At 37.5% G+C, this 13,850-nt stretch overlaps 1 protein-coding gene across 1 annotated transcript in view; it reads left to right on the plus strand.

Annotated features, from left to right (window-relative positions):
• The window catches only part of Cngb3 (cyclic nucleotide gated channel subunit beta 3), a 79,277-nt gene that overhangs the window by 48,427 nt on the left and 17,000 nt on the right, over positions 1-13,850 (plus strand). The window contains 2 exon segments of the mRNA XM_010606455.1: positions 4,228-4,311; positions 12,100-12,218. Coding sequence (XP_010604757.1) covers positions 4,228-4,311; positions 12,100-12,218 — 203 coding nt within the window.

Here is a 13,850-nt window from a genome sequence, read left to right on the forward strand (position 1 = left end):
CACCTTATAATCATCATCTGGAAAGAGAACATTCTAGAGTAATATCATTAAATATAGCTCTGATAAAGCATGGTCACTACTATGTATCATAAAGCAGTTACATTGTATACAAGAAGCATTGATTTCTTTATCCTTCTTCATAAATTCATGAATACAAGATTCATTCTTACCATAGATCTTAGCAAATTCAACATACATTTTTTTCTTTTCTTAAATTGAAAATGTTCACCTTTTCGCTTCAAGGATGCACTTTGTGACTTTTTGCTGGGATAACTGAATTGCCAAAAGACTAATCTTTCACTTTGAAATCATTGAGTAAGAGTTACTTGAACACAAACCCTGTGACTGGCTAAAGGGCTGATTTGTGCTCTAGATGAGAAAAAGTCAGACAACACCAGTTCTCCTCATACTACTCAGAATAAAGTGCAATTTAAACTAAAGAATGGTTAATTTCTATAATTTTTCATTGAATATTTTCAGACCATGGTTGACTATGGGGAACACAATACTGGAAAGCACAACTGTGGACAGGGGCGACTACTGTACTGCCACAGGATTGTGACTCCCTCCAGCTCGTGTTGGAGTCTCTCTCTGGAGAGTGTCAGGGTTACAGGGGAGATGGTTGTGGGTGTTTAGAGTGTATCATAGGGTGTTTCTTTATTCTGAATGACAGCCTAAAGACTAAGTGTCTGACTAGATATCCCTTCTCCAGGATAGTTGTTTATACCACCAGACACCCTCACGGCTCTTGTCTCCTGTGTTCAGTTTATGGCTGTGAAGATGGTCATTCTCCCTAGACTGGAAAGAAGTTAGTGTCAGGTGTGTTGATCATATAGACAAAGAGGCAGCTCAATGAAACACCTGAAAATACAAAAGCAGTGTTATTGTTTATGGATCCCACAGAAAAGGCAGCAGCACAACTCATGGGACCGATGGAGTAGGGGCAGCTGCCCTGTTACTCCTGCTTATCCGGTCTGCGGTGAATCAAGAAGGCAGGGGATGAGGGAGGACTGTGAGCCAAACCGTTTGTGGGGCCCAGGGTGTTACCCAGGCAAGTTTCCTCAAGGAGTTCTAATGATTGGTTTACAACAAGCAAGTAAGAACTCTATAGCATTACACTGTGACTGAGAGGGAAGAGTATGGCTGATTACATAGTCCATATGGGGTGTGGAGGTCAGTGGGGCAAGTCGAATAGGTTGTATTTAGCTGTTCAGTAAGGAAATAGTCACCACGAGCGGGTTGTATGAGACAGATAATTTGAATAACCACCTAGAGAAACTGGGAGGAAACCAAGAACTGGAAACCATCAAGAGCCACCATGCCTGGCTTTTGATATGTAAAAGATAAGCTTAAATTCAAAATGGATACCAAGACCACACAATATTTACAAATTTACTGCACACATATATTTATGTGCGTGTGTGTGTGCATAAAACCAGAATTACTGCCAAGGGACAGTAGGTCATTAATAAAGTCATGAATTTTCATCAAACTGCATTCCAACAGGAAGTCTTCAAGGAATGAAAACATTATCTTGACCTGCAAATTATAATTAAGACTATAAAAACTAATGACTCACTTCCAATTGTATACATGAAAGTAAATACTAAAACATTTTATGATATCACCTATTTCTGATTATTTACAATGTCAATCTTCTCCACAGACATAAATGATTGAGAGCTAACTTCCTTGTAATATTTCCAGATGTGTATCAGATGTGTGCCTTGCTGTATCTGCAGATTTTGCATCCGGAAACTCAAAAGAACCTCGGATCTAAAATATTAGAAAAGAAATTATGTCTGTACTGAACACTAACAAACTTCTTTTTGCAATTATTCCATAAATAATATAGAAACAGTTACACTGTATTAGGTACTATAAGGAATGTAGATATGATTAAAAGTGGACAGGAAGAAGTACCTAGGTTATAGGCAATAAATTGCCATTTTATACAAGGGATTTGAGCATCAACAAATTTTGAAGTCTGTGGGGTTCCTTGAACAAATTCCCACTGATACAGAGGAAAGGATGACTGTATACTATGCTCAAGAACTTCCAAGCATATTTCTAATGGATTTTTTTTTTTAAATATCAAAGACACTAACTTTCCTTAATGGAGAAGATCTGAAGATCAATATGATGTTTGTGGAGTTTTTTTTCTAAGTGAGTTTTGTGTGACCAGAATACCAATTTCTAAAATGAAACAATTGTGAAATGATAACAGCATTTAAAGAAATTGGACACCTGAGCCATTTAAAAAAGAAATGTTATTAAAACCATTACAACCATATATTTAGAAAACAACTTCTATGATTTGCTTTAGTAAAAAATAGTAGCCTATAAGATATGGTAGACTGATATAAATAAAAATTATATACTTTGTGTAAAGCAATTCTACTACAAGGGAAGAAAGTATAAATTTCCCTTTAAATCAAAGGGCCATTGTGCATCTTTGCAAATACAAATAGTACGCACCCTCAAAGGACTTACACTTTGACACCCTCATGAGTAATTTTTGTTTATGAGCTTCCAAAGTGAGTGACACAAGCAATTTTTGATGGGGTCTTCTCTTTTTTATCGCTCTCAAATGAAAGTAACATCCTGCTCTTAAAGCTTTATGGATATTTACCCATTAAGTCTTAATATTATCTCCTATCATCACTACAGCTTTTCTATTTACTGCAACATCACCCTAACTAGACTGACTTGCTTCCATCTTTAATTCCTCCACAGGCATCCACCAAGCCTTTTACCCAGTAGTTTCTTATCCACACTCGTTGGGCTGCTTTAAGATGTTCCATCCGGCTATGGCCTTTTCTTCTATTCTGGAAAACTACAAGCTCTCCTTTCTCAAATGAATTTTTAAAATTCTAACACTAAGTTCATCTGAAAGCTTCTCACCAATAGCTACTTGAAGATACTTCAATCATAAATTAGTAACTTTTTTTATCACCCAAGCAACCCCAAGGTTTCATTTCATATGGATCTAGGTCAAGTGTCTGCTACTGAAACCATTATAGAAAACTAGTCATTGCTAAAGGAATGATTATCCAATCTACAAATTGGGGGCAGGCCCTTTGCTTTTTCTCCTTCCTCCTCAGCTACTGACTATGATTCATTCCTTACAAAATCATAATTCCTCTAAGGAGTGAGCAGGATGGAGCGTAAAAAGCAAGTTGCTACTAGTTACCAGAGAAAAACTTAAAGTATTTGGTGAAAGCAAGAGACTCAAACCAGTTTGTAAGAGAGATTTTTAAAAGTAGCTCTGGCTTTTTCTCTAAGTTGTCATGTAGAGAAGTTATCTGTTGAGACAGAATATATATTAGATGAATATTCTAACAAACTTTTTCTTCTATACTGTTAAAGTGCATATGAGCAGTCAATCACTCACTCAACAAATATTGTTTATGTATCAGTACTGTACATTTCTTCTGCCTTTAGAAGATGATAATTCAGTTAGAAAAGAAAAACAAGCACATTTACAGAGTTAAATAATACCTGGCAATGGTAAGAAAAATGTCATAAGAAAGAAAACTGTTTAGCAAAGATTGTAATCTGTTATTCCTAATGTATCAATAATCATAATTATTAATAGCTATCATTCATTAAGCATCATGTGAGGTTTTACTCATGGGATGGGCACCATTCATAGTTTTACTTTTTTATCAGTACATGTTGGCTGTACATGATGTTAACATCCATCGTAGGGAGGAGTCACATGTACTTAACATATTTTTATTCTTTTTATCCCCCTTTCCCTCCCCACTTTCCTCCCTCCCTCCATCTGTAGATCCCCTCCCCTATTTGCACTATTATTTTTTAGTTCATGATTGTGACGTAGAATGATTACATACATTGTAGGGAGTTGGTACATGTACATGACACATCTTACATCTTATTTCATCCCCTTCCTCTCCTCTCTTCCTCTACCCTCAGTCTCTTGGTTCCCTTCCCATTATCATAGGCAATTCATAGACTGAGAAACTGAGACCATAAGAATTTCATAGAAAGAGATCACGCCCAATTTACCTAATCGAGTCTCAAGCTCTTGCCATTTTTCTATGGGTATCTTTATCTAAATTTCGGGTAAAGGCAAGTCCATACCCAAGACAATTAAAATTTCAGTGTTTAAATCTATTTTACTTATCTCCTTTGCATTTTAAATTCATTTGAAATATTGGCCTTTTAGTTGCGTCAGTAAGAACTATGCTTCTCTTTACATAGGGTTGTGATAGCCAGATGATTTATGACATACTGCTAAGATTGAAATCCACTATCTATTTACCTGGTGACTTTGTCTGCAAAAAGGTAAGAGGACACGAATTTCTTTTTTTTGTAAGAAATACAGATATGCATTTTAATATAGTTTCAATACAATAAAACAATGTATTACATGGAAATAACTAAACTGAAAAATTCAGATTCCTATAGAAGTCAATCTGCAAACAAAGGTATTACTATTAAATATTATCTAAACTACACATGTATGTGACTACAAGACTTTTAATACTACTGACTGAATATTATATGATACTGAGGTAGAATTTTTTTGGAGGGCATGTCATCATTTTCATGATGTAGATCATTGGCGTTTCCCACATTAGCAATAAACTATCCCTCTTCTCACCATGATGTTTCTCTAATGAATGACAAACAGAAAGGAAATCACAGTCTCATACTAAAAACAAAATGATCAGAGCCTTGATTTCTCCACTAGAAATTAAAATTAAAAGGGGAAGAGGGAGGTAGTGGAGATGCAGGTAAAGGCACCAAATGTGACCAAGACATGCTAAATGCATGCACGAATTCCACAAAACAAACATCACCACTATGTATTTCAAACACACCCCAATAAGAGAAATTTTCAAAACAAAAATATATATAGTTCAAGATTCCACATATAACACCTTAAATTACAGACCAAGACCTGACATTCTGACTCAGAGTCATTTCCTCAGTCTGGCCTTGGGATGGCTTGGGCTCAGATAATACTGGCAGCCACAGGTACTGTTCTGTGGACCTTAGTAGGAGGGAGGAGCTTGGTAGACAAGCTGGGTCAGGGAGCCAGCACTCCCAACTCCTGAAGGAGGACCTGCCCACTGTTCCTTGTTTCCATCCTTTATCAGGCAAGTAGGCTTCCCCCTTGCCTCATAGCCGTTCCCCATTGGTAAGTCTGGGAAGTTTCTATCCTCAGGAACCGGGAACCCAGGCTGTCCCTGAATGTGTTTCTGTGGGACACAATGGTAGAGAGAGGCCAGAGCTCTGGAGGGCTCAGAGTTGAAGATGGATTGTGAGGTTCAGACCTCTCCTCTGTTCCTGAGCTCCAGGTGGCTCTGCCCACCCAACTGGTAGAAAGGCCAAAGCTCCCTCACTGGCTTCTGTCCAGGATAGTGTGTCCCAGACCTAGAAGACTGTTTGCTCTTCCAAGGGCCAAGTCCCCTGAACCTGTGATCCTAGGAAAAGGTTGGGTTCTTATTTCCTAAGGGCTGGGAAGAGGGACAAGGATGCGGAGGACAATGGCAGGATTGGCTGGGGTGGCTCCCACTCAAAGGTACCAGGATAGTCCCTAGAGACTGTGCAGGGGTGTAGGCTTCATTTACCCACCTGCCCAGGTTCTGGGACAAGTCCCAGAGAGGTAGAGAGCCTGCACAAGGAGATGCAGGTGGTCTCAAACTTGTTCCCCATTTGAGACCTGTGGGGAATTTGGTAGTTGACAATGATGTTGCTGAAGCCACCCATGGATGCCATGATGCTTTCTGTACCATGGCAGTCATTTCCTCCTCTGCTGTTAGCATCTAAATGCTACTGAGGGCATCTTCCCCACTGGCACCATAATCTGAGTCCTCACAGTTTTAGTGGGGTCAGCCTACAGTTGGGTGGATCCAAGGCAAAAAAGGCATGGTGGAAGGGCATGGCAGAAGAAAGATGCTTCCATGGCAGCAGGAATCAGAAAAAGAAGGGAGAAGCCAGGGACAAAAATACACCCTTCTTCCATACAAACTATTGTCAAATGTACAACTAAAAAAAATTTGAAGAATTCAGATATAGGTCAACAGCATATTTGAAACAAAATTTGTCCACAGTAAATCCCATAGTATAGAATAATTTACTCTTCAAGTTCAAAGTTTAACAAGACAATACAGATTTCATTACTTATATTATAAAAGTGTAGGTGGCCTGAAAATCTGCTTTGTATAAATGTTAATTGCCAATCTCCACACCCTATTAATTCTAAATATTTAAAGGGGAGGAATAAGTGACAGGAATAAGTCATTTTACCATTTTGTGTCTTTGGCATACTAACAGTTACCTTCAATCACTCCCCCAGTTAGTGAACAATGTCAATTGTTTTCAAAATTTACTGTGCACTTATTATTATAAAAATAGTACATGTTCATTATTTTTTAGTTATAAAACACGCGAAACACAAAGACAAAAATTCTATTACCAAAAATAATCACTATGCATCTACTTTGGGCAGTCTTCTCATACAAGTTGAAGAATAGATGAGCTTCTTTTATAAAGCAAGCCTCATACTGTACATATGATCTGATACATATTTTGTCATATGAAAATATATCACATGGACATTTTACATCGTGTTGTCATCTACAGCTCAATTCTTTGAAGCTACAAAATATATCCAGTCTATGGATATATAATCAATTTCCAAATGGTTAATGTAAACAATTCTAAAGTGAATATTCCCCTGGATAAATATTTTTGCACATGTCTGATCATTAACTTTAGAGGGGAAATAAGAAATGATAACCCTAGGTTTTATACTTCAAGAGGCTAGCTAAATGCTAATGTGAATAATTCAAATAAAAAATAAACAACAGTTCAAAAAAATGGGAGCGGATCCAAGACTTTAGGGAATTCACAAGCAAGGGAGAATGAGAAACACTTTATTTCATTCAAAAATAATGTTCAGTGCTACTAATGGGAGCGGATCCAAGACTTTAGGGAATTCACAAGCAAGGGAGAATGAGAAACACTTTATTTCATTCAAAAATAATGTGTTCAGTGCTACAGTGGCCGTAAGTATGATCTGTTATATGGCATAAATTGAAGGCACTGGTCCTTCCTAGCTTCTGGCAAGATTTCCTGAAAATGTTCACACCAAGTACTGGAAAATAAATTGGAATGAACCAAGGGAAACAGATACTCTGAGTGAAAAAATTAGCATGAGCTAAAGCAGAGAGAAAGAATTGGTGTCTGCAGGGGGAGTACAGAAGACTGCAGTAAGACAAATGTTATAACAACTTTAGAATTGTTTATTAATAAAACTCAAATATCTTCAGTGCTATAGGGTAGGCCGTGTTCTGAGTCCTGAGAGAAAAAAAGACAGTGTTGTTCTCTAGGACCTTACAGTCCAGTCCTGTGGTATTCAATTCACATTGTACCTCAAAATCACCTCAGTGTAGGAGTCTGGGCTCCACGCCTAGGTATTCAACTGGTCTGGATGGAGTGTACATATGGGCATTTTTTAAAAGTTTCCTTATGATTCTAAAATGCAGCCAAAGTTATAGAGAAAAGCAATAAAAAAAGGGAAATAAATAAACTTACAGTGCCAAAATGTGTGACATTGTATGAGGAGAAAACAAAAACGTTACCAGGAGAGTATGCGGTGACAAAGGCACTTAATGTAATTTAGACTAGAGGTTGGGAGAGAGGGAAATTGTCAGTTTGTCAGGTGTGACCTTTGTAAAAATCTAAAGAAAAACATTTCTTCATTTAAAAGAAAAAGAAAAAAATAGACAAGACAGTATTTTTGACACAGAGTTGGAGCCCTGAGCCAACAGGCAAAGCAGAGCTTGGCATATCGAGGACTGGAAATGAGTCACACAGGTGACGGAAGAGTCAAGTAGAATGTGATATCCTTCCAGGCATCAGCTGGAAATTCCAGGTCACAAGTGGAACTCGGTCTTATGAGAGATGATGAAACTGGAGGTAAATTAGGGGAACTGGAATATAATGGAAGCTGAGTTCAATAAGAGGTCAAGGAAAGGTAAGAAAAAGAAGGTCAAGGCTGTAACTTTGAAGAATGCCAACATTTATGGAGGAGGTCAATGAAGAAGAATCAAAGAGCAACTGAGAAGCAGCTATTAGATATAAAAAGTAGGCAGACTGAGGAATGAATCATTTTCTTTGAAATGGGAAATACAAACCCCAGTGCAGTTTAAAGACCTTTTTGAGCAGTGGTGCATCGGAGCGACATGGCCTAATGCACGAAAATGGCCTTGTAAATTGTTCCTCTAGCAGCAGGGACTGAAAATTGAGATAAGTCCTAGAAACTTTAGCACTTGAGCCCCTAAGCAGTGCAAATTTGTTTAACAAAGTGCGAAATGCAGAGTAGAGATGCAGTCTTCTCTTTTCTAATTTTTTATACACTACATTCATCAAATGATAATAAAACCCAATCAGTGAACACAAATGAAGGATGGAAAGGAAGATGTAGAGGGAAGAGAAGAAATGAAAAGACACATGTCTTCATTTTTGTTTTTTGGTTTTTTTTTTAGGAGAATATTTACAGTATAGGAGATATGGATAGAAAAGAAAGGCTGCTACTTCATCAAATTTACATTCAGCTTGATTTTTCTTATCATTTCCACAAAATGCTATAGGAAAAGGAAGCAGGGAAATATGTTCAGTTTGAGCTTATCTAAATAATTGAAGATAGGCAGAGTTTGAGCCTGAGTTTGCTGAATGGCTTATCCTCAAAATATGTTCTAAACTTGCTATGTGGGTAGTCTGGACTGCTTTAAGAGTATCTGGGAATTTTCCCAGAATGCTGTGCAGCAATGTAGAAATCACCCAGAGATCTGGCTAAAGCATAGATTCTGGGACTTCATTCTTAGAGATTCCAATCCATATTTCTGCAGTGGAGCCAGAGAATTTGCAGCTCTAAGCAAATTCTTGAGGGATGCTGATGATCCAGGAACCATGCTGAGAGCAGAACTGCTCTTCTCTAATGGAGTTCACTTGAGTGTCCTAATGCTCCCCACCGGGCTTTGAAGTAGACTCCTACACAGGGACCCTGAAATTTTGACATTCACTCTCTCTAAGGGATACCTCTCTCTGCATGAAACTAATGCATTTCTCCATTCTCTCCAAGTTAGTACATATACCAACCACAAGAACTTGTTTGATCTTATTTTGCACATGCTGTCAGCCCTTATTCTCTGAGGAATGTCTCCTTCATTGGAATGCTAATTAAACTTGCAGGAAAGGCTAAATTAGCCTAGAAATATGTGAGAAATACTGAAAGTTTTGGTTCATTGATTATGCCAAGTCTCCTTGGAAAATTACTGAAATGATCATTAAGAAATAATTAAAAGTGCTGAACTATATTTAAGTGGCCATTATGTACTTCTACATCCAGTCAGTTGTAATAACTGCCTTTGAAAAATCATTCCAGTTCCTTGAGAATTACTTCATGCAAAAAATCAAGAATATGACCCTGTCCTAATCGTTACTTCCTGGAGTATCTCCTGCAAAACTAATTTTCAGATACTTTGCTTTTCAAAATCACTTATAGCTATTTTACTGGTTTTTAGGTGACCAGTCTTGATACTGGATTCATCATTAGATATAGTCTGTCTGTATGTATTCTAGTGTCAGGTGACATAAGTGTTGCCTGTTCCAAGGCTGCCACCTGCCTGTCTTTCAACTTTGCTCAAAACACTTAGCTTCCTAAGCTCCTATTACCAATTTTTAGAGAAGAATAATTATACCTTCCTTATTTGTCTTCACTGAGATTTTTTAAAGAATTAAATGAGTTTACATCTATGAAGTCCTTTCAACAATAAAGCAGCATGTTCTGATACAAGAAATATAGAAGTTAAAAATAAGGGACTGTGTAAACATCAAATATTATGAGTATTAAACTACTATGCAATATATTATTATTATATAAATATAATAAATCAATCCAATTTCTCCTTTAATCTATACTTACATATAAATGTATGCTTAGTATTTTGCACAATGTAAAATATAAAAATACTTCTTCAGTTGCTGTTAGGAGATGTGGTTTCTGGGCTTCTTTTTTGCTTTTAAATATGAAGTCATATGTTGATTAGTCAGCTAAGCCAATCTATGCCTTTGTTTTACTTTCTGTAAAATGGAAATAATAGTACTTACTTATTCTACTTTCCTCATGACTGTAACAGAGTAATAAAAGGAGTATTTCAACTTCCCAGATATTAACTAAGAGATAGAGTCAGATAAGTTTAAATTCAACCTGATAATTATAGTATACCTGATGTACAGGGACAGGGACACAACCCTAGGAATCAAAAGACTTCAAAACTTCCTAGAGTCCATTAAGTTGTATATTGCTTATTCATAAATGGGTGCCTAGTATTTATCAAGCCTTGAGCTCAGAATTGGAACATAGTAGATATTGCTTCAACCACCTCAGAGCATAGATTATAATCAACCTCAAGTTCATTTGATTTAATCTTTTGAAGATATGACTAATGAGAATATTTGATTAACTCAAATAACCCAGCCCCTTCCTATACCAAGTAAATGAATTTTTTATATTCATGCTATTTTAAAATATTTATCTTAGTCCACTTTTTGTTGCTATAACTGAATACCACAGACCAGAAAATGTATTGGCTCATGGTTCTATATTGTGAATATTCAGGAGCATGGTGTCTGCATCTGATCAAGGCATTCTTGCTAGGTCATGACATGACATGACACAGGGCAACATATGACGAGCAGAGAGAGCAAGCTTGCCAGAGAAAGAAAGCTGACCTTTGCAACAAAATCAGTCTGGTGATAATCCATAAAACTATGACCTGATCACCTCGCACAGTCCTACCTCCAAAACCATTAATATATTAATTTGGAAATTAAATCCAACACATAAAATTTGGAGGACACAGTCTGATCACAGCAACTGACCAGAGTGATCAGCACCCTACTGATTCTGATAGGTGGGGACTATTATTCAAATGATTTGCCTAATATTATGTAAACGTGCCTATTTAAAATTTAACAAACTTTCTTCAGCTGAATATCACTGAGGTCTCTTGCAAGACCTATTTATTCTTTTTGAAAGTTGGAGTGAGAAGATGTATCCAAGAACCCCACAATTATCTACCAGTTTGCTAATTTGCTACAAGGACTCACATGACAACATAAAGTTATTTATAGTTTAAGATCTATTAAAGCAAAGGTGGCAGGAACAGTCACAAAAGAAGATGTACATGAGAGATTAGAGAAATCCGGCACAAACATCCTGGGCCCTATACTGTGCAGGTCACATTTTTCTGTCCAGTGGACCACAGTCATGAACAAAAGATCTCTACTTCAAGAAGTCTATCTGAGTCTTGGGTCCAGGGTTCTTAATGGGGAAGTCTCATAGTTACATGACTACTCATGGCTTAAACTTCAAGATAAGTACTGGGTACACATCAGAAATCATTGTGCTTACATTAAACAATGCTGACGGCCCGATATATCCTTCCATAGCACCTGAGGCCTACAGAACAATACCACTGACTGACTATGCAACTATCCCAGGAGTTGAATCCTCAGCTTCATCAAGTGTCATTGTGCTAGCTTCCTAGAATCCCCAAAGATAAGCAAGAACTGAGTAAAAAAATCTGCTGCATTAACCCTCCCTCTCAATGTAGAATAAGAAAAATAGCATTCTTATATGTCCAAATTTCCAAAATCAGACTTCAATGCCTTAGGAAGAAGAATAGAACTGAACTTCAAATGACCACAATCCATGCTCTTTGGATAAAACAAGTACATTCTTGAGAGAATAAGAGTGGTCACCAAAGCCAGATTCAATCATACATAGAATCAATTGCTTCCTCTGTCCCTGACCATTCCTAGAGCAATGTGCTAAAAGAAGTATCTTCACATGTCCAGTGAGAGCTTGTGTTTTCATATGATATGTCCAATCCATGTCTGTAACCACTTTAGGTATTAAGATAAGCACTTTTCCAATGACATTCTGTGCTTCCTTAATTTTCATTTACTCTTCTATAAAAGTTTGTATTTCTTAATTTGGGAACAACTTTTTAAGAATAAAGTGACTACTATTTCCTCTTTATATTTGGCATACAGGGAGAAATTGGTAAAGAAATGTATATCATCAAGCAAGGAGAAATTCAAGTTCTTGGAGGCCCTGATGGTTCCCAAGTCCTAGTTACTCTGAAAGCTGGGGCAGTGTTTGGAGAATTCAGGTATTGGAAGGATGCCTCATAAATAATGAAGTGTATCACTTGTCATAAATGGTCAATCTCAGGTTATAAAATAAGTAAATTCCTACTCAACGTTATCAAAGTTTTGGCTGTTCTGAATATTAAAAAAAAATAAAGATGTAACATTTCTGTTGATCTTTTCCTTTCCCCTCCTTCAAAAGACCTGAAGAAAGACATTAGGTCATCCAGCTTTTTAGTCCTGGGACCTAGGTCAGTGTGCAGCATACAGTACAAATTTAACATGTGCTGAATGAATATGTGAATAAATGAGTAAAGAAAAGGCTAGGAGGGTTTGGCTGTTAGAGTATTGAAATTTTGAATGCCAAGCTAACAAGAGGGTTTTTAGTAGGTTTTAGAAATATGATCACAGCTGTGGAACTAAATTTTCCTGAATCTAAATCTTAGGTCATCACTTCCAAGTTCATTCTTCTGTTACTTTATCCCTCTATTCCCTCACCTTAATTAGACTAATAACTGTACATATCTTTGAAGGATGGATTGGTGGTTAGGGTGGACTTTGAAATCTGTCCTGGGGACTTGCAGAGCACATTTCTGGTGTGTCTCGGTGAGCCATAGTGGCGTGGCCTTGGGTTTTATGCCTGGTCCCTTGCCCCTTCCTCTCTGGCACTGTTTTCCTGTTCTTCCTGGCTGACGTAAACTGAGCACATTTGCTACACTGAGCACTTCCACATAAATAAAATCTCCTCCCTTAAGGAGGTATTGGATTTGGGGTCCCACCAATAAGAAAGCTAACACAGAAAATTGCTACAAGAGAAGCGGGGTTATTTCCAGTCGTATTCTGGATAGTTGTATTAGGTGGAATCATGAGATTGTCTTTCTTTGAAGATTAAGTATGATTTAAGATATATTTGAGTAGCAAGTTGACAAGGGGTGGATGTGGTGGTTAGGATAGAGTGCTAGTTTGATTGGCTATGGGATCCACCCAGAGCATTCATGGAGGACACTTTCTGGGTGTCTGTGTGATTGATGAAGGCATGGCTTTGGCCTTGGTATGTCTGGTCCCTTACCCCTTCCTCTCTGGCACTGTTCCCCTCTCTGCTGCCCTCCTCTAACCTGAGCATATTTGCTCTGCGGTGTCCTTCTGCCATGAGACTCCTGCCTGGGAGCCAGGTAACCATGGGCTGCATATCCCTAAACTATGAGTTAAATTGAATCTCTACTCCTTTAGATTATAGGGGTTTGGTATTATATTTCCATGCTGGAAAAGCTGATTAATACAGTTTTTAATGAATTAATTCACTAAAAGCACTAAGACTAGTGTCTAGTATCTCTTACAGCTCCATAAATATTAACTGTTATTACCACTTCTTCTGTGGGCTAGGAGAATTTTATCCTAGAACAAGTCCCAAGAGCAAAAATGTAGAGAGTAAATGTGTTTTGCAAGTTAAACCCTTCCATATCCTGTTCTACATTTGAAATTATTCATTATTCATCAAAAATATATATCTTTGTATTTCTGGTATGTGCTAGATTGTAAATATTGCTCTAAACTGTGGGAATACACATGAAAACAGTCGACAAAGACAGGGAGTTTAACTCAGTGATACAGCACCTGCCTCACAAGCACAAGGTACTGAGTTCAATCCCCAACAC

Source organism: Fukomys damarensis, unplaced genomic scaffold (assembly GCF_012274545.1).
Source record: "Fukomys damarensis isolate Sample0158 unplaced genomic scaffold, DMR_v1.0_HiC HiC_scaffold_5, whole genome shotgun sequence".
Classification (NCBI taxonomy): Eukaryota; Metazoa; Chordata; class Mammalia; order Rodentia; family Bathyergidae; genus Fukomys; species Fukomys damarensis.